General features: G+C 37.8%; 1 protein-coding gene across 3 annotated transcripts in view; it reads left to right on the forward strand.

Moving 5' to 3' along the window:
- LOC121316087 (striatin-like) overlaps positions 1-22,990 on the forward strand; it is a 107,295-nt gene that overhangs the window by 64,178 nt on the left and 20,127 nt on the right. For all 3 annotated transcript variants that reach the window (XM_041250842.1, XM_041250843.1, XM_041250844.1), the window contains 4 exons: positions 1,613-1,686; positions 3,848-3,926; positions 13,411-13,578; positions 22,287-22,422. In XM_041250842.1, the coding sequence (XP_041106776.1) occupies positions 1,613-1,686; positions 3,848-3,926; positions 13,411-13,578; positions 22,287-22,422 (457 nt within the window). The remainder of the gene's footprint in view (positions 1-1,612; positions 1,687-3,847; positions 3,927-13,410; positions 13,579-22,286; positions 22,423-22,990) is intronic.

Consider the following 22,990-nt stretch of genomic DNA (forward strand, 5'->3'; position numbering starts at 1 on the left):
TGGGGAGGTTCATGATGAGTCCTGCTCCCCTGTTTGCTAAAGACATACTGATAGAAGTGATGCTGGATTGTTTAGTTGGCAGAAACAGCCTTTAGCTATGAGACTTCATACCAGATGAAGTGCGAAACGACATTGCTTAACCTCCAAAATGTCTAATGATGATTACTGTAACTTAGCAAGTGTGACTGTATTGGGAACATTTAAAAAGAACCAGCGCTTCAGCCAAAGTCTGTTGGATTCCCACATCAAGACAGCAATGTATTATTTGATGCTTCTTATTACATAAGAGATTATGTAGATGTGGTCCGGACATATAATTTTATTTCAGGGTTGCTATAAATCATTTTAATTATAGATTCAGGCGATAAGCTGCCAATTCCTCTTTCTCCAACAAACCAATTAAACAATTGCTATTGTATTTTTTTATTAAAGTCATTTTAAAATTGTTTAGCTGTCAGTTTAATACATTTAAATCTGTGTGGGTCACTGTTTTCCATTATTATTTGAAAATCTTTTTTAAGCATGCTTTTCCACTGACCAAGATAATGGAGGCACCCTGATTACAGGCTCGACACTGCATGGCATAGACTCCACAAGATAATGGAGGCACCCTGATACATGCTCGACATTGCATGACATAGACTCCACAAGATAATGGAGGCACCCTGATTACATGCTCGACATTGCATGGCATAGACTCCACAAGATAATGGAGGCACCCTGATTACATGCTCGACATTGCATGGCATAGACTCCACAAGATAATGGAGGCATCATGATTACAGGCTCGACATTGCATGGCATAGACTCCACAAGATAATGGAGGCACCCTGATTACAGGCTCGACATTGCATGGCATAGACTCCACAAGATAATGGAGGCATCATGATTACAGGCTCGACATTGCATGGCATAGACTCCACAAGATAATGGAGGCACCCTGATTACATGCTCGACATTGCATGGCATAGACTCCACAAGATTATGGAGGCACCCTGATTACAGACTCGACATTGCATGGCATAGACTCCACAAGATAATGGAGGCATCCTGGTTTCAGACTTGACATTGCATGGCATTTACTCCAAGGGACTAAAAGGTGTCTCGAGGGATGTCGATCCATTCCGTTGTTAGTATTTCACACAATTGGTGCAGAGATAGGCAGAGAAAGCGTCATTGAAGTTCATCCCTACTGTGCTTTGATTGAGATGCTCAGACCATTAATGCACTGTCCCGTCATGGTGTATGGGGGCTTTATCCTTGGGATGACATGACATTCAGTAGCAGAAGTGATTGAGCGCTTCAGTGTCCTGGGATATACAGTACATAGGTACAGTATGTACATCAATACTTCACACTTACAAGTTCGTGTTCATAGAGCAAAAATAGGTCACAGAGATCTACATTTTCACAATACTATATTCACAGGTTTATTTTGGGAAAAAAGTAACAGTGTGACACACTATTATATTTTCAGAACCGTTTCATGAACAGTGTTTGGTTATTTTAGCATGCATTATGTGCCGTATTTATATGATCTATTACAATGAAGTGTTACATAAAACTGTTTTATTCTTATTATTAATTTGTTTGTTTTTCTTATCTTTTCCAGATCGAAATATCATAAGTTAAAATATGGAACAGAGTTAAATCAAGGTGATATGAAACCACCAAGCTATGACTCAGGTAAGCCTCTAGTTATTTATTTATTTCAATATACACTTCCAACCTACCAGATTCATGTGAAGTCAGTCTGTCTGTCTATCCATCTTTATGTTGATTTTACATTTGTACTATCTCAATCTCTAGTAAAAGACGCAACAGTAATTACATTTAAGCTCATTCAAAATATTTTGAATGAGTAGTTGTGTAGTCTCTACAACCTGGGAGGGTATTTATCACTGCTCCTTCAATATAAAATAACCTGTCTGTGCTTTGGGCAATACTTGCATCACTCTGATCTAGTACTGAGTTTGACACGATAGTAATGTTCATGTAAGTTACTAAAATATGTGCTTGTTTTTAAATTGCATTGGTGTATATAAAATATAAAATATCTTAATGTTTTATCATGAAATGTAGTTGCATTATCCTGTATTCAGAATTATTATTGGTCCAAATTCATTAGGCCATAGAAACAGAAAATAGAAAGTATTTTTGTATTATTATTGTTATTATTATTATTATTTGATATTTGTTTATATTGGAGTATAATACTGTATTCTAATGTCAAAAGTCCACTTTGTTAATTTCCAAAAGAAATATATATACATATATATAAATAACAGGTGGAGACACCAAATAATAGGCAACAAGATGGTAGGGCCTTTACCTAAATAATGTTATTCACAATCCGTTTTAACTTAGATAGATCATGCATTATTTAGGTAATCTGAATAGGGTAGATTTTAGGCAGGTGTTCTAAAGACATTAGACACAACTTTTACTTGACTTTTACCTCAACAGTTCAGGGCTACTGCTTTTTATAAGGTTTCTTATGGGGATACACTCCACCTCTTTTTTTCAGCACTGAAAAGTGCCCGACTGACTGTAAAACTCCAGTAGCATTTAAAATAGCAGACTGATTAATCTGTTAGAAAGTTCCCCGTTAGGGCTCTAACAGTAGGCTTTTCTCAGTTTTCAGACTGTTGGGTTAGCTAAGAGAACTGTAGGTGGGCATCCCTGTTGATCCCATGGTAACTGTAGGTCCAGACCTGCTCCTGTTGCCGGTGTACTGTATAGTGAACAAGGTTACCTTTTTCCGATTCCTGAGCAGTTGCTGGGCTCAGCTGTGCTTCGGGTCTGACTGTTTGCAGTCCATCTTGCAGTGTTTCATTGCCACTCTGGTTTCTGCTTACAGTGCCATTGTGAAGGCTGTCAGGGCTTAGGGCTGTGTTGGCTAGCCAGAAGCTACATAGGTGGGCATCCCTATATGTTGCTTCTCTGGTAACTGTTCCTGACCCGGTGTACGTACTGAATAGCGAGCGGAGTTACCGCACCAGTACATGTGTACCATATCGTGTCATGTGTACCGCACTGTACCGTGTGTACCGTACCGTGTGGTGGCCGCCTGCTGAGAGTGTCTCGGCAGTGTCTCGAAGAGCTTTCCTCGTGGACACAGCCTGCTCACATGCGTCTAGGCATTGCGCTGGGCAGCGTCATCAGAAGGGAGGTCATCACCACGGGCGTGTCCAGCCTCAGCTGGGGTGCTGTGTGGAATGGCAGGGGAGAGCAAGGGGTATGGGGATCCCCCCATGGCAGGGTCTCCATATCAATATTTTGGAGCTGCAAGCAGTGTTCCCAGCCTTGCAGAATTTTTTACAGGAGGTTCAAGGGAGACACGTGCTTGTCCGGATGGACAACACTACAGTGGTGGCTTATATAAACTACCAGGGCAGCCAGTCTCCATTGAGTAGCCCGCAAGCTGTTGCTCTGGGCGTACGATCACCTACTCACTGCGAGCAGTACGTCTCCCCGGGGTGATGAACTGGCCGGCGGACCGCCTCTCAAGGAGAGTCCCGTGCCTCAGAATGGATGCTTCACACAGAGGAGGTGAGCCTCATTTGGGAACAGTTCAGGAGAGCCTCCCAGGAATCGACCCATTATTCCCCTCTGGTTCTTCATACCCTCTGCGGTGGGCGTGACTCTGATGTGCAGCTTTGATATATCTCATTCAGGTTATCAGCGTCTTTAGGATACTTATTAGATAATGGTTACATTTCTGTTTCTGGAAACCAGGGTTATGATAATAACATTTTCACCATTACTGAAACATAGTTTTGCAGCTGGTTTCAGCTTGGCTGTTATTGGCCCTAGCCTCACTGATAATCTTGTGTTTTTCTTCCAGACGAGGGGAATGAGAATGAGGTTCAAGCCCCACAGAACAGCCAGCTAACATGGAAACAGGGGCGCCAGCTATTAAGACAGTAAGTGCTCTACCACCTGGCACACTTTTTTTTTTTTTTTATAGCGCTCCACTCTTTTACATTGTCTATTCCAGAAAAAAAAATTAATAATAATAAACTGCTTAGAGGTTTGGTACTAATATCACTGAAATGTTCCTTAACATTGTCTTTTAATTCTGTTTACTATAATGTTTGATCCTTTAGCTTTACAGAATTAAAGGTCAAACAGTGCTAGCTAGCCCAGTAGTACATTACCAGTTTGTAATGTAGTGAATTACAGTGAAACATAAATTAACTAGTCACCAAAGAGACTAATATTTTTGGCTTAGATGGATGGCTGATGGTTCATCTGCAATTTACTGGGAAGTGAGATCCCTTAGGGGGCGCCGCCAACACATCACATGGTCAGGATTGTAAAGGAGCGGTTGTATATTTGTTTTAATAAAATGATGTCTGTGGCCGCTAAAGGTTATAGTAAGCTCTCAGATTGCATTCACAGCTTTCAGGTATATTGCTGTCTCACTTGCTAGTCTTCGTTTTCAAAGCGTGTCCCACGCAGTCGTTGGGAGAAGAAGCTGGTTGGTTAATGGCAGGGAAGTATTGGAAGGATGGGGACAATTTCACTCTCCAGCTTTAACTTAGTGTTAACTTACTATTACATATACTGGTTTGTAAAATGAAAACACCTGTTTGCAATACATATGTATTTCTTTCAAAACTGGATTTGAGAGACATACAAAGTGAATTGAAATGCAAGACCAGATGGATCTTTTTCATCAACTATAGGGGATGTGTTTTTGGTACATTTTTATGAACATTTAAATGCTATGCAGATGTCTGCGTTTAAACCATATCTACACACACACACACACACACACTTTATATTATGTTATGATGTGAACTGACAGGCATCATAATGTAAACTGACAGGTTAGTATTTTCTAAGCAGAGAAACCCTAAATAAGCAAATAACGTTTTAACAAGAGACGTTAAGGCTTAAAAACAAACAAACAAAAAAAAAAAACACCTGGTTAATTTATGGGCATTAGTTGATTAACCTATAGATTCATCTGTGCACATTTTTAATAAAAACTCAATATAATCTTTGGTCTTTTTAAAAGCATTTGTGTTATTATTTTTCTTAGTAAATATCTCTCTTTGTATTTGTACTGCACTATTGAGATGTACCTGTGCTGGCCCTGTGGGCACAAAGTGAATAAACTAAACTAAACCTTTTTTTTTTTTTTACATTGTATTTTATTCAAAGAACAAAACAAATTCAATTATAATAATAATACAAAAAAATGCACAGATGTCGAGATTCCAATACATTGTTATATTAACTCTACTGTTCTATACATCATTTATTTAATGCTCTGAATTGATATATAAAAAAAAAAAAAAAAAAACCTTTTAAAATCATCTTTGTATTCACAAGGATGTAACGGCTAAATAAATGTCAGTCACCAGTCTATATTATGGGCATTTGCTTTTTACTGCCATCAGTAGCTGTATCCATAGTAATTTCTGAATGTTTTCATTTCAAATGGTGAAGCTGCGAACTTGTGTTTTTGTGGTACGGCAAGTTTGTTTGGCATAGTTATTTACATACCAAGGTTTTCTTGTCCGGTTCCTCAAAATACTTCCAAATGTGACTTCGCCTATTTCCTTTATTTAGAGATGCATTTTTTATTAAAAATGTATAACAAATATCAGAAGAAACACTTTTGTCATTAACTTTTATTACCCCTGTACACTGGATACCATACCGCGCCTACTACAGCAGAATAAATCTTTTTATTTTTCTGTTGCACCAATTAGAAAAACTACTTGGAGCAATTGGCAAACCCCTTTCTTTATAATCGCACCCTTGCTGTGGCACCACAGCAATCAGATATGCGACGGACTGCTGTGTATGCTGATAAATTACCAAAATGAATACATTAAAAAAGATGCATTTGGTAAAATGTGTCACATGACCGGTTATACATATAGCATGTTATTCAACGTTTAACCACTTCTTTAGAGTTTAAGTTTTAAACGTTTAAAATTCCCACCCTACTGTACCTGGTATACATATGATTAAAGCAGTTGCTACAATGGCATACTAAAGTGGCCTCTTACTGTGCTTACTTTATATTTACATTTTATTTGATAGATAACACATCAGCTGTAGCAGTTTGACTGTCTGTGGCTAGACAGTATTGCTATGCTACAGTATCTACTCATGAACGGAAATTTAAGATTTTATGAAGTTAGTGTAAAAATAGACTAAATTGCTATGACGATAGCTTGTTAATCTGTTCACAGTACAATTGCATAAGCTGGATTTTAGACCTGTTTGTACAAAAGTGCAGGTTTATTTAGCGGTTCATAATTAAGTACCAGGGAAGTTGTATGACCACCTAAATTAAAATGAAGACTGAAGATGGGGACTCATCACAGTATTGCCTTTGCCTGCAGGTCATGTTACTGAGCTAAAATAAACTAAAAACCCTGGTCCTCTGACAATATCACAAGTTTCTAAATAATATTAAGACGTCTCTGTGAACCAATGAAGCGCCAGTATGGTAGGCAGTCTGAAGTGAGCAATGCTGCCTGTCACTTGTTTCCTGCCTGCCTGCAGGCATTCATTTAATTCCATCTGACAATGATTACTAAGAATTTTTCAAAATTTAAGGTTATACTTTTCATGAAGATTTCATATGACGGCATCCAACGCTATCTTATTAAATGCTTAGTGTTTTGGGGTTTTTTTTTATGCACTTTTGAATTTGCTTATTACCATATATTCATATTCACATATTGTTTAGCTTTCAACTCAAAATAGTGTGTACAGTGGCAACATCCAAGTACATTTATTGTTTTTAATATTTTGTGAAGTGACAATGACAGTGACTTCAGTAACACATGGAAGGAGAAGGCACCCTGAGAGCTTCTCATTCTAGCCCTGCAGATTACTCAAAGTAATGCTCAAAGATACTTAGAAAACGAATTGACAAACTTCTGACAGAACCTTAATCCTGAACTGAACACACAATGCCGTTCACGTCAGGGCCATACTGTGTGTTGGGCAAAGTGGAGACTCTTTTAATTTGAGACTTGAGTCATATTCAAACCCAGCCAGTGAGTTATGAAAAGCTATTGAACGAAACTGATGTCCCTCCATAAAAATAGAGCATTGTGTATTTCATTTGAAGACCTTGATAAATTATGTACTTACAACCGTAGTTTATATACTTTCTTCTTTAGACTTTCCAAGAACTGACATTAAAATTAACACATTTAAACTAGGTTTGAATTGTCAACTGAATAAAATGAAAGGTAATATGCTATTCTCTTTTTGTTATTTTTTGATTTTTTTGACTGAGCTCTTGTGTGGCCCACAGACAACGAGCCATGTCATCTGAAATGAAATTAGAAGGATTTCTTAATACATGATTCCAGTGTGCTTTGACGTGGCCCGTTGAGAGTGTCATGCCATATCAGATAAAATAAGTAAGGTTTTTCACAGCATAGCCGCTGACAGCACATCAAGCTGTCCAAAATCCAATCTGTTTTCGCTTTCCTCTTCCCAGAAATGATTCCTTTCGTAGAGCAATAGACATTCAATTTAAAACGGAAAAGCTAGCATGGGAATCTTTCTATTAAATATGCTGTGCCTTTTAAATGTAGCCACCTGGGGGTTTGCTGATCCTATGTGGGTTTTTAAAATGTGGAAAAAGAGTTTGAGCAGCCTTGTAGAATTACACTTCTGAAAATAGGCAAATACAATGGAATGGTCCATTGCAAATGGACAACTACAAGTAAAAACCCTTTGAAGGGTATATTAATGATCTAAACAGTAGAGGATCTAAATACGAGAGCATCAAGCAGTAGCACAACTAATACGAGAGAGCCCATTTGGAACTAACAAAATAACGCCACAAAAATATTCCCCACTTAGAGTAAGTTGCAGGGTTCCAAAAAATGCAGCGTGTTGCTACAACTGTTTAAATAACATACCTGTAATTTTACTTTTCATTGTTAAGATCCTGACAACTTTTTACACAACATGTGTGTTTCAAAGCTTTTTTTTTTTTTTAAATGGCCAGTCTAGTGCACTGATAGTGTAAGGTTTATTCACCACACTGTCAAACACGGCAATAATGATGTACGGTGTGGTACGTTACAGAAAAGCCAGAGCACTTTTTTTTATTGCTCATCCTGCAGTGATTTAGAGCAGTGGCTTTCTACTCCTGTCCTGGGGACCCCTTGTGTCTGCTAGATTGCATTCCAACTGAGCTCTCAGTTACGTAACTAGACCCTTATTTGATATGATAATTTGCTTAATTATACCTTTTTAATTGTGTTCAGCTCTTAATCAATTGCAGAGTTCAAGTTAGCTATAACATTTTATAAGTAACTTGAACTCTGCAACTGTTTAAGAGCTGAAAACAATTAAAAAGGTCTAATTAAACAAGTGATCATTTCAATTAAAGGTCTAAATAAGTAATTGAGAGCTCAGTTTTAGTGAAAACCAGCAGACGCTGGGTCCCCAGGAACGTGGTTGAAAACCACTAATTTGGAGGACAGATCTCAAACAGCAGTGCACTAGGGCAGGGGTCTCCAACCCTGGTCCTGGAGAGCTACTGTGGCTGCTGGTTTTCAATTCAACCAATCTCTCAGTTACTTAATTGAACCTATTATTGGCTTAATTAGTCAAGATTAACATGTGTTCCAGATCTTTAACCACTGATGATGTAAAGACACCTATAAACTGCTGGATAGGGGCTCTCCAGGACCAGGTTTGGAGACCCCTACACTAGAGTGACCATCTTGAAAAGAGCTATGAAACGTACTTTAAAGTGATAAGTGTAAAAAGTTGTCAGTATGTTAGCAATGACAAGAAAACTTACAGGTACATTATTTAAACAGATGTAGCGACACGTAGGGACGTGTAACGCAATTTTTCAGAACCATACTACTTACTCTTTAAGACCTCACACTGTCTACAGCTCCCCCCCAATCTTCTAAGATGTTTTCCTCTTTTCCATTATTGCCTACATGACTATGCAAACTTATCCTCCTTCTCCACTGGCACATCCGACCCGTGAGGGCTCGGTATGGTACAAGTATGAGTGGTTTGCCACTGGCTATTTGTCGAGCTGAGCGAGAACCAAACCATGAAACTCTTGCCTCACAAGACATTTGAGTCCAGCTGCAAGCCGAGCCGAGCCAGGGGCGGGGTTAAGGATTGTTGTCGTTGCATTGCATCAGTCAGTACGCTCCACAAAGAAAAACAACCAACATGGCAGACATGGAGTGTGATGAGAGAAAAGAACAGCCTTGGGACACTGAGGAAGTGCAGGCTTTAGTTTCTCCGTGGGCAGATAGAAGTGTTACTCAGGAAGATCTGGAGTCATGCGTCAGAAATGAGAACATTAGCCACCCAATTAGAAGCTAGAACTCGTGCAAAAATAGGTCACAGTAGTCTAGATGAAATTCTCAAGAACTGAAGCTAAGCACCCAGTTTAATCAAAATTAACAGTTTTTAAAATGTCAAGAAACAGACTTACAAACAAATATGTATTTGGAGGCAAAAATGATCAATTCCGTTGTCAAAAAGATACCATCTGCAAAAAAAAAGACAGATAAATAAATGACTTCTGAAAATAAATAACACACATTGTGATTCAGTGTAGTTACTGGTTCATTTCACTCCTAAGAGATTTATTTAGTTTAACATGTACATATGATAGTATTAATTTCAGATTATACAAAATGAAGAAATATGCAAACATGAAAACCCCATGCGCTGTTTATGTTATCACCATGTTAATGTAGTTCTCACATTACAGCTACATTTCTTAACTGTGTTGTGAAAGTGTAGTAGGTACTGTGATTTGCAGAAGTATTCACCCCCTACCAATAGTGTCACATTTTGTTGAATTACAAATAATATGTGCACAGTTTTTCAAATTAACTTTTTTTTTTTTTTTTTTTAATTCAAAGCTGTGGTGGTTAAGCTGAACACTGCTATGAGTAGGAGGTTAAATGTCAGCAAAACTTACAAAGAAAATGTACAAAATGGAATTTACTGGTTGCATAAGTATTCAGCCCCTTAAGTTAGTATTTGGTAGAAGCACCATGTGCAGCAATTACTGCTATCTTTTTTAATAGGTCTCTCAGTCTCTTTGGATTGGTCTCTGCTAGCTTTGCACAGTAGGATGGTGAAATTTTTGCCCATTCTTCATGGGAAAATTGCTCCAGTTCTGATAAGTTTTTTGGGGATCATCCATGGACTGCGTTGTTCAAATCCCGCCATAAATGTTCAATTGGATTCAAGTCAGAACTTTGACTGGACCACCCAAGAACATTAATTCTCTTCATGTTCAACCACTCCAGTGTGGCTTTGGCTTTGTGTTTCGGGTTATTCTCCTGCTGAAATGTGAATTTCTGCCCCAGTCTTGACTGACTCAAACAGGTTTTCCTCAAGGATTCTTCTGTACTTTGCACCATCCATTCTCCCCTCCTATCCTGACAAGCTTCCCAGTCCCTGCTGAAGAGAAGCAGCCCCATAACATGATGCTGCCACCACCATGCTTGACAGTTGGGATGGTGTTGACAGGATGATGTGCACTGTTTGGCTTGCGCCAGCTTGGAATTTAGACCGACAAGTTCAATTTTTGTCTCATCTGACCACAAAACCTACATGTCACCTGAGCTCATTTAGGCCTGCAGTAGCAAAGGGGTTGAATACTTATGCAACTGAGATTAATCTGTTTTTCTCTGTAAATCTTACTTATTTGTATTCTATATGTATTTTTTTTACTTTATCAATGTGGAGTAGTTTGTGTAGATTCTACATGTAAAGTCTAATTTGAAAATATCGTGGAGTACGCTCAGGTGCCAGCAGAATGTGAAAACTTTGCAGGGGGTGAATACTTCTGCAAACCACTATATATATTTAAATGCCTGCACAAGCGTAAGATTATTCAGCCTGACTGACAATTCTAGACGACATATCTTTGTAGCCTGTGAAGAAAATGACACATTGCAGTAATTAAAATGAATTAATAAAGTGAATTATCAGAGACATAGCATTTTCCGCTGAAGAAGTTTTAACACTATGTGTTTAATAGCGCACATTTTGTCTTGTACAGTATGTTGTGAACCATGCATGTTCAGGTTTCAGTACATAAATAGTACCTTTTGGATTCTCTAGAACTGAGAATGTAATAATGAAATAGAACAAGCTATAAAGCCTTTCTTTCGTTACCAGAATAAGCACATACATGCAACGTTAATGACAAATTTTTAAATTAAGAGCTGCCTATTGAAAGAATTCTTGTGTTGGAGACAGAGAAGGGAATGAATAGGTAATTGTGCAAGTTCACTCAGTCCCCCAGTGACTCTAGAGGCTGGTACAAGGAGAAACAAACCATTTTTTTAAAGCTGGTACAAGATGATATTCTAGCAACTGTCTTAGCACAGCACCCCACTGATTCTGACACTCTCTAGGACAAAGGGGGTTGATGTGTGTTCTTAAATATTACAGCAAGGTATGTAGCTTCTCTTTTCTCAAGTGTTGTTTGATTTAGAATTGAACCAGTTTTGATTTGGTAGATTATTCAGTAATAAGGTTCAACCGTGTAATTTGAAAGATACTCAGGCCTTTTCTGTTTAAATTTGAAAGATGGGTATTGCACCATAAGGTAAGTCTTCAAGTCAAATACTAGACATCAAAGTCTGTTTAAATAACTAGACTTTTTTTCATTTTCATTTCTTTCATTTTTTGGAATTTGGCTTATTCATTTATTATTCATTGTTTTAAATTAAGGTACAATATTTGAATAATGTAATGGAACTAGCATTATACCCAATATATTATTTCAATATATATATTTCAATGTATAACTATAGTGGATCAATTCTAAAATGTTTTCATGCTTCAGTATAAGTTTGTATTGTTTTGAATCATCAATCGGTGAATTGATCTTCATTTCTTATATAGTGATGAATCACCTCAAAGCGCTTTACAGATAAAAACTTTAAAAATGAATAGTATACAAAACCATTCTGAGAAACAGTAAAAGATGAGAAATTATGCCTTTAATTACATTACAATGATTACATAATGTTTTAATCTTACTTTAAAAAGCATTGACAAAAAGTAAATCATCTAAAAAAAAGAAATGATATAAAGTAGGATGATCAAATTTCCCTGTGTTTTTATACTTACTTTAAAAGCAGCAAGAGGTGGTGCCTCACTACAAATTGTGGCAGATCATTCCACAATTTTAAGGCTCAAAATCGGAGTGCTCTACCATCTTCTCTCTCTGTATCAATGGAATACTGAGCAAACCTTCATACTGTGATCAAAGAGAGCAGCTAGGTTAGCAAATCTTTTAGATATATGGGTGCACGTCCGTTTTAAAGCTTTAAAAGTTAAAAATAAGACTGTACAATCAGTCCTGAACCGTACAGAAAGCAAATGTAAGTCTGCTAACACAGGGTTGATGTGTTCATGTTTTTGTTCTTGTTAAAACTCTTGCAGCAGCATTTTGCACAATCTGCAATCGAGAACATGGCTTGAAATACCAGTGAAAAGAACATTGAAATAATTAGTCCTAGATGTTATAAAAGCATGCATCAGTCTCTCAGCATCTGGCAATGAAAGAGAACGTCTTAGTTTGGCAATATTTGACAGTTTAAGTTATAACCATTAAACACTTAACAAAAAATGTTACTTATGTTCTTGTAACATCTTCTGTAGGATAGTGAGACTGTACTATACTCCTCAAGTCTGATCCACTCCAGGAAGCAGGCTGAGTTACATTATTATGACTGGAGCAAGATCCTGAACTCCTAGATCACCAAAACATTAGCTGGAAATGTACATTCTCAACTGTAGGGAAAAATGTGGGGTCAGTGTATTTTCATTGCGTAAAGATTTACTAATTGAAGGTAACAAAGCTACTGGAGGCTTGCTTGATTTATATTGTGCAACAAAAGAGCATGGAGAGAACTACCTTGCTTTCAGTTAATTCAGTCAAGTGACAAAAGAAAACAGAATGTTCCCCTACTGTAGGTGTCTCAGAGTAAAGATAATGTGGTACAGCAGACATGAGGCAATTCTTCAAAAATGTTGGTGGAGCTATGTTTTCTGCTATTTTACTGCATATTCAAAATACACAATTGTCCTAAAACTATCATCTTCGTATATGAAAATGTATGACTGAAACTTAGCATTGTTCGTGTTAGAGAGAAGAGATTGTGAAATATGTTAGCTAGGAATAAACTTGTTAACTGTACAACTCGGATGAAGGGTGAGGTGAGATGGTTTTCACAGCGCACGAATAAATGGAAAAGGGTAGTTTGGTTTGCTTTAGTTTCTGTGCTCCATGTCAGTCTTACTATGGTGAAAGTGACCCAGTGCTTCAACACTGTCATGGCAGTTTATCTGGAAAGCAGATGGTTCACTGCCAGCCCTTTTTAATGCTAGGTTGCTTTGTGTTTGCAGGTACCTGCAGGAGGTTGGCTACACGGACACAATCCTGGATGTGAAGTCACAGCGAGTGAAAGCTCTGCTGGGTTTGACTGGTGACGCTGTAGAGAGACCTTCAGACAATAACCCTGAGCCCATGTTGAACGGCACAGAACCTTCTTTAAAGGAAGCTATAATGATTGGGTAAGCATGAATTCCACGCTATTGTCATTTGTTTTGTATAATATATATATATATATATATATATATATATATATATATATATATATATATATATATATATATATATATATATATATGTGTGTGTGTGTGTGTGTTGTGTGTATATATATAGTATATATATATATATATATATTATATATTTAATATATTTCACGAAACTCCGTTAAGTAGTGATATATTATTTACTTCTAGAATATTAAGACCCGTGTGTGTGTGTGTATGTATGTATGTATATATATATATATATATATATATATATATATATATATATATATATATATATATATATATACACACACACCCCTCGTTATATCGCTATACTGCAGATTCAGATATATCGCAGTCCAGAGTTGGCTCCCCATTTATACAGTCTAACTGCATATGCCTTAGCTACAATATACACAGACAATTTTACTTAGAATTACTGTTCGTTTTATTTCTTACTGCACACAACAAACAAATATACAGAACAATTAAAAACAAAGCATGAATATCGTACTGTTCTCATACACACACGCATTGCACTCAAAGCAAATTTAAACAGGGCAGTCACATCAGCCTCCCTACAAGAAGCCTCTTATGTAGGGAGTGGATTGTTTCAGTGCAGCGTGTTTGGGCATTTGAAAAAGGAGAGGAAGATTCATGAAATTAATTGTCGACTTAAGTTGATGAGAAACAATTACCCTCTGCTGTACGAATTAAAACGGTGTGCTGCTTTTTATATGAAAAATGAAAAATGAGAAAAAGCGGGTTGCGTAGAGGACTTCTATTGGACCCTGACGCCCCCAGTAAAACGAGGAAGTGGTTGTACAGTATTTGTTATTAGCCTATTTGTTTTTCTGTGGGTCTCTCTGTGTTGTGGCCGTCCATATAGAGCGGATTTGTATTGGACCCCAACACTGCGAGATATTGTGTGTGTGTGTGTGTGTGGGTGGGTGGGTGAGTGAGAGCAAAATAATAATCCTGTCGAGGGTTTCTGTGCCGTCATAAATTACGAGACCGAAGGTTGAGTTACTTATGAACTGTCATACAAATCCTAGATGGAATTGTTTTCCTGTAACTCACTGAACAGGACCAGCTATTTTTTTTTCTTATAATACATGGATATCCTTGTGATGCTAATATTAAAGAAGACGAGGTTCGGCAGTACAGTTGTTTTTTTTTTTGTTTTTTTTAACAGATGTTTTATTTGGATGATTGCCTTTACCTTGTTTTAATTTCCTGTTCCTCTCCAGTTTCTGTGAGATACAAATGTACCAGCTTTACTATTTTTTTAACGTATTTTCATGTTGTTGATCATTAATGGACATTTATGTACTGTCTGTGTTGTTAAGTGATTGAAAACAAGATATTTTATGTTTGAATTGAAAGTAATGGTCTCGTGGAATCGAATGGGTCAAAGTTCAAGTATATTTTCCTCTAGAGTAATTATCACTTTTTTGACATCACTACTGTGGTATTATGACTTTTTTTCGAATGGCTCGGGTGCAAATGTAACCTTCTTCCCATGTGTTTATATATATATATATATATATATATATATATATATATATATATATATATATATATATATATATATATATATATGTAAATGTGTTGTGTGTGTTTGTATGGACCTGGATTTTTGGGAGTTGCCATCTTTTTCCTTTCTGTGCCTTTACGGCTGGAATGGTACTTTTTTGATACATTTTTTTCCCAGGACAAGGCACCCTGGTTGAGAAAAGTTTGATACTGAGAAACTTGCCATTTTTACTGAGAGAGGGTAAATTATCTGTGAGAACTTCAGCCACGCATTAATCCTTTTAATATATCTTTGCATTATACAATTTTGAAAAAATATTTCAAAACAAGTATCTCAACAATTTTACAATTTACTTTACGTTTAAACAAGACATTTATTGTGGTTCTGCCTCCTATTTTGAATCATCCTCTGAGCGTGTGCAGCCCTGTCGGTTGTTATCATGGATATAGACTGCATGCTTAACTGGTGGCTTGCATTCAATTGCTTTTATACTACTGCATAAAACACAGGCGTCTGCATTTCCTTCAGTTGTAACAATCTTTAGGGCTACTAATTGTTCCATTCTTGGGAATACCAAATTCTGTTTTTCAAAAATGGCAAGTTCCATTTGTTCCCACTTTTTATCAACATATTAATAATTAAATATGCTAGTTGCTAGTTAAAATAAGTACATTTAATAAATATTATTTATTTATTTAAAAACATGGTCATAAAACAGACAAACAAACAAACAGCATGTTTCAACAGTTAACGTGCCTTTATCAGGTTCACATTAACCCCAATTAATGTTTTGAAACAAATAGATTTTTTTTTGATTGACTATAAATGAGCAGGAGTAAAGTAAAACAACAAATGTTAGCGCAATAAGCGTTAGACATAATGGTAATGCAACAAACAGTAACAAACCAGAACTGGAACACTGAACTTTACGCCCTACTCTTAAACTATGCGGCTCCTCATTCTTCTTCAGGGATCTAAACAGCAGGTCCTTATGCTGATTTCTGCTGTCACCTTGTCTTTATTTGACACTACAAACATGTAGCAGAAAGAATAATTTGATTAGTTTGGAGAGTACTTTTCTAAACTGACTGCGCTAATGTAATTATAATGACATGAACAGTATATTCTAACTGAAACAGTTTAATAGAGCAATGCTGAAACTAATTAGCCTACACATTTTTAAAAAGATAGGTACAGTTTAAATAAATAGATTTAAATGTAATAACTCTCCTTCAAAGTCTCAGAGGTAGCGCTGTTATTTTCATGCTGCATAAGCACCATTGGCCATCCGTTTTGCATTATTTTGAGATGTGCGCATGCTTCAGTGGTTCATTACTTTATTACGTTGTTATTAATGCATTTTTAAAACGTGAACCCCGTCTGCACCGGTGCCATGCAAATGACTTTTCTGTCTTTCGGGTCAGCTTGTAAATAGCAGCGCTAGAAAAAAAACAAACTGGACTGTCATTGCGTGGATGGCTATGTGAAGCCTACCATAGTCATTTTTAACTTGCCCTACAGAAGTGCTTACCTATGTAAACGTTATTTTACTAGCCATATTTATTAAGGAGGATATAAGCGTTACCTGTGAATCCTTTGTTTTATTTAGAACATTTAAAGTTATTAATTTAAAAAAAAAAAAAAAAAAAAAGTAAATTGATTTGGTGTTTATTTTTTTAATTTTTATGTTTTTACGGCAATGAAAAACAGCAATTTATGAGCAACGGAGACTTTTAAAGGAAACCCGATAAAGATACAGTTTAATTTGAAGGAGTAAGTAAGGAGAGTAATAAACTGACGGCATTGTGATTTAGCTGTTGGTTCAAACAATTTAAAACAAATGCTCCAGTTTTTCTATGTAATTCCGTGTAAATAAATATAAAACTATAAAGAGGGACCAACAATATGAATCTAGAAATAACAATACAGGGTTTTTTTATGCCAGGTTAATAATAATAATAATAATAATAATAATAATAATAATAATAATAATAATAATAGCATCACTACACTTGAATACGTTGGATGCAGTAATTGTATCAATTAAATATGCAATATATAATAATATCCCCCTCAGTGCACTCGGATTTCTTTTTGCGATCCAGTTGTCCTGGGTCACCAGGCTACAGTGCCTGTTGTTTCCCGGTCTATGGACACCCTCTAGGCTGCATGATGCGAAGAAGCTGGGCCTTTCCCAATTTACCAGCCTCAATTGCTGCGTTGCTATAGGCGCCTAATTTAGAGCTCCTGACCAAGGACACTATCTGCCCCAACAAACAGTGCCGCGTCTCAGAAGGGATCCTCAATTGTGCCTATTCACCCAGTGCATTCGTCTCAGGGCTGGGCAACTTTAATAGTATTCTGGTAGCCTACCAGCCCTATTTGCTGAGGTCCCTCTCTGACAGTCACAGGCCCTCACCACAACAGCAGGATTATCCTGGTTAATAAGAACCTCCTCCATCTGTCAAAACTGAACAGGCAAGCTGGCAGAGGTGGTGTTCAGAACCAGCCTGCGGCTTTTCATTGCCGAGGCTACAATAGGTTCCGCCTTTTCAGGGAGCCATCTCGAGTATTGGCGTCAGTAGGCCGTGGACATCTGGATGCTTACTGCCGTTCAGACAGCTACTCATTGCAGTTCAGGCACTGTCCCCCTCCCTTTCGGGGTGTGACAGTGACTTCAGTCACGGACTCACAGGACACCGGGTTATTCACATGATAGATCCCTTGGAGGAAGGGGTTCTGCTCCAGGTACTTCCTAGTGACCATGTGGGATAGTGGCCTCAACCTGTATCTGAGCCAGAGGAGGTTCAAAATGTTGACAGTGCAGCAGCTGTTGCAGTCAGTCAGGCCAGGCGACTGATTCACCACGGTGCCTGCCTCGGGGGTTCGACCCCACGACCTGTGCCATGGCAGTTACACTGCAATTTTGCTATCCATCTCCTTTCCAGTCTGACAGAAAGCGCCAGCTCCGTACAATCTGTCCAGTGTGGGCCTTAGCGTATTATGCTGACAAGATGAAAAGTTGGAGACGCTCCAAACAATTTTTTGTCTGTTTTGGGGCCAGGCCCCAGAGTTAAGCTCTGTTTTAAAACTGTCTGTCCAAATGGATAGCAGACACAGTCAGGACTGCCTATGAGCGAGCCAACTTGCCCCCTCCAGAAAAGCTCACTGCCCATTCCACCAGGAGCATGGCAACTTTGTGGGCTTTATTCCAGGGTGGATCTGTGAAGTTACTCCCCATAACTTTACAACTAGAGTTTTTTACAACAACTGGTTTGGGGACTAGAGTGTTGTAAGTCTTCCAAGTTGACCCTTACAACACAGGCATAAAGGTGAGTTTCTCCCTCAATTTTTTAGCCCAAGCTACTTGTTACTGGGGTTCCTAATGGTAACGCACAAGGCAGCCTCTTGGCAGCCTTGTAGCATTCCAGTCGTTCTGCAATATTTCCCTTGCGACGACTTTGGTACCCTTGCCCATTAGGTAATGGTTGCATTTCGTATTTGAAAGGGAATGTTAGGTTATTATCATAACACTTGCTCCCTGAAATAGAAATCTAGCCATTAACCTTCAAGGTTGCAGCGTCCATTATTGCAGCAGACTTGAAGGAAAAATGATTCTGAGATCTGTGAGAGCAGTCTTTTATACCCACGGGGTAGGGCATGACAGCGTCACAGGCTCGGCTGAGCAGCTTTGGTATAGAATATTCAGGTTTGGGGTCTTTTTAAGAGGTAAACACCCATTAGGTAATGGTTACATTTCTATTTCAGGGAACCATGGTTATGATAATAACCTAACATTATCATTTTTCCCTACATCTGCCTTTCCAGGGCTTTGGACTTGTCTGGAGTATCCAAAGTGGCTGGATTGAACAGCCTTCCTCATTCCATTCACATAATGTGTGAATGTGACTTTTCAACTATGCTTGCACTACTCTACCCAACTACTGTATAACAGAGCTTACAGTATGTATTGTATAGACAGAGATAGTATGGGGCTGACCGATATGAAAGACCACATTTTCAGATGATTTGAATGGAATGAGGAAGGTGTTTCAGTCCCTAGTTGAAAGAAAACTCAAGTCAGATGGACAGTTTAGAGAAAAATGGTTGTGGCCCCTGCCACACAAAATGGGGGTATAAGCACACCATCTTCAAACTTAAATGGTTGCAATTAGTCTGGCCAGACAAAAATAAATAGACGTATTGTAATATGAATTCCCACCTGTCTCTCCACAGGTGAGAATTTATCTGCATTATTAGGGAGGGAGGTAGGAAAACAGAAATACACCTTTAAAGGAAAGCAATATAAAAAGCCTGCATATCTTTCTCTTCACCTGTGACTTTCACCTTTGTGCTGAACACTTCTGCTTCCTGGATGCAGTCACTTCATGTAGGGAACTCGCGAGAGCAGCCAATGTACCAGATAGCCGCCAACGCACAAACTCGTTTGTGTGTCTTACTTTTCTTGTTTGCCGGTCTCAGTTTCCGTTGTTTTCCTGAATGTTTAGTATAGGTGTTTTTATACTAACTTGGATTACCAATTACTCTTCACACACGCTGGAACAGAACAAGTATTGGATTCTGTATAAATTAAGGACAACAATGAAAAAAGATCATTGCCATTTCTATTTTTTGTTGTTTTGGATTACTTTTTGATTTAGAGCTCTTTGTTATTTTTTTAAATTTTTTTTGTGGCTAGATTTTTTACAAGGCCCGTCAGGCCTTATTGTATATGTGTTTCTCTTACCTTTGTCTCCTCTCATACCCCTCTTTCCTAAAATTTGTAATTTGTATTTATTTCCCTTCACTGGTGTGTAATAAAGGGTAGATTGTGGGAACTGGATCTGTGCCTTGTTTTACTGTCAGTGGGTTTGGTTAAGACTAGACACTGTTTTTCAAGCCCCACTGTTACATAGTTGCATATCGGAGCAACAAATCCCAGAAACAAATATAGCAGAGTGATTGCAAACATCATACACTAGTATGTGAATGTCAAAAAACAATCAAATGACATTTGAAGCCACTTTCTCTCTTAAAATTATCTGTCTAATTATTTGATCATATTGCACATTATGTTATTATAATCTCAACAACCACTTTTGCTATCAAAGCTGCATTGCAATTTAAGACGACGGTATTGGTTCTTAATCTGCAACCTTTACCACGGAGCTGTCAGATCAGTGAGTGATTTTAAAGCTGTAAAATATTGATATTCCTGGTACTAATGTCAGTGTTTTAGGAAGTCTGCTGTTGAGATATACGATCGAAGCTATTAAAATCCCCAAAGGAAATGTGCCTTAGCAGTAAGGCATCACTGCTATGAATATCAGAAAATGTTTCCTCAGCGTGGAGTGCAGGATGCACCTTAAAGTCTGGAGATCACAGGTTTGAGTTTAGGCTATGTCATTGCCGACCGTGACTGGGGGTTCCTAGGGGGTGGCACACAATTGGTCGAGTGCCACCCGGGTAGGGAGAGCTTAGGTCGGCAAGGGAATCCCTGTTTACTACTCACCAGCGACCCCTGTGGCCGATAGGGCGCCAGCGGATCTGCAGTGGAGCAATTCAGATCTGTGTTCTCCTCCGGGACTATAGGACTGGTGGCTTCGCTGTGGATCCGCAGTGCGAAAAATGACGGATTAGCAGGAACACGTTTCGAAGGACGCGAGTTTCAGCCTCCATTTTCCTGAGTCACCAGGGAGGTTGCAGCGGTGAACCGGGATAAAAACAATAATTGGGCATTCCAGACTGGGGAGAAAACCGGGGTAAAAACCATTGGCGACAAAAAGAAAATGATTCCAAGAAATATTGGAGTCTAGACATTGTTGGTATGGAGTCCACAGAAATTTAATTTCAGTAGTTCTGTGTTTGTCTGTGAAAAATACTAATGGATTAATGGTTTGATATGTCGCTATTGCATAGCAACATTATAGCTGTAGTGTCCCCTTGTCTCGAGTGTCCTGGTAAATTATCCTGAACCACATTTGTGGCAAATGACACCAGCATTCTTTTGTGTGTCTGGTGATAAGAATGTACTGTAGTGGAGAGGCCTGCTGTGTGTCATACATTTGTGGATGTATCTTTAGAACAGCATATCCAATGTGGTGATAAAATGTGATATGGATAGTCCTTAGAAAAAGGGAGAGTATCAAAGTCAAAGGGGTTGTTTTCATGATCTAAACAGTGGCGGATCAGAATAAAGTTGCATAAACCTTGTTATTTGTGGACCTGTTTTTACTGTATTTTTATTGTACATTTCTGTTAAGTGGGTCAGTAAATCACTCATCAACCATGTGGAAAACCTGGAAGGATTTATAAAGAGTAAAACTGTAGCAATACTGCAGTAATGCAAGTAAAGAAACAACAGTATTGTATTTCTTATTGATCGTCTTGCTATAGCAGTATAAAGCATGCTGACGTAATTCATATTTTTTCAATGCATAAAACACCCAGTACATAGCTTATCTGGAGCACTGGATATGGCTAATAAATGATCTATCTTCAGATAAATATCCAAGAAAAGTTTAGTCATTATCCTACATTCTTTGATTTGTATGTTATGACGTACTTGTGGTACTTTTTATAAGGGACCACACACTTTCAGAAAAAAGCAGTCCTTATTTTTGGTTTTCTTTATGTTTACATTGAACAGTGTTCAGTATTTGTACACAGATATTCACACTGTTCACATTGTTACACAGATTATTTTCTTTACTTCAGTAATGCAAGATGTCCTTGCTTCTTATAACTGGAACCCTATGACTAGTTGAAATGCTTGTGGTTGCACATTCATGTCATCAAACCATTCTTATTCTGCATATCATACAGAGCAGTGATAGCTTAGTTATTATTTAATGCATGCATTATGCCACCCTTATTGGAATGTATGGTGCTTTTGCCATTGTACAAATACCTCTATCATGTTATGTACTGTCTGTCACTAGCCTAAAATGCCTATTGTTTCATTAATATTATAAAATAGCTTAATTATGTCTTTGGTTAATTCCCATCAACCTATATCCTATTGTTCCTCACTGTATTTCAATGTTAACGTTTCCAATTTGGTGCCTGACAGGTATTTACATTCCTAACAATAGAAAGTGGAGAGCAGTATGTATTCTGTGTTGAGTGTTATTTTTTCCACTTGTAGGAAACCAGATTTGACAGACTCTGCATCTGTCTTGGACACCTTTAACTTTCTGGAGAGCGCAGCTGCAGAGTTTAGTGATGAAGATGAAGATGATGACAGCGATGGGAAAGAGAAGACCATCATAGATTCTGCAACAGTGAGTAAAGAGGCATTTTTTTTGTCATTATATGCATCTCAGGAGAGCCTTCAGACAGTTAAATAAAAATGGAGACCTTATCAGTGTACCAAAAATTGTTAGAGGTACATGATATATTTGAAAATAAGCATATAAGCAATTAAAGATTTAATTCTTGAGAAACATTCACATTTTGTTTTCTATGTTAACAGCTTTTTGGAGTTGCACCGTTTGTTTTGATAGTGAAGGAATAACAGTAGGTTAGCTACTTTGAAATATCATTTATTCATCAGAAAACATGGAACAGATGCCAAAGTGAGTTACACGTTATACATTTAAATAACTCCTTCCACTAAACCAACTTTGTGCTGTAAAACTATAAATAGGAATATAGGTTGCTAAGCAACCCAGAAGGTGAGGATAATCCTCATCACTGAATGTTTCTAAATTATATTTTCCAAACTGAAGGCAGTAGACAAATGTTAACACTTCCTGCCTGAAATTCTACTGCAATTGTTTGTGATCAGTGCCCTCTGACACCTTTCAGTCCACCCAAACTGCTCAGGAAGGAGAATGTTGCATAGCTCTA

Source organism: Polyodon spathula, chromosome 5, assembly GCF_017654505.1.
Source record: "Polyodon spathula isolate WHYD16114869_AA chromosome 5, ASM1765450v1, whole genome shotgun sequence".
In the NCBI taxonomy this organism is placed as follows: domain Eukaryota; kingdom Metazoa; phylum Chordata; class Actinopteri; order Acipenseriformes; family Polyodontidae; genus Polyodon; species Polyodon spathula.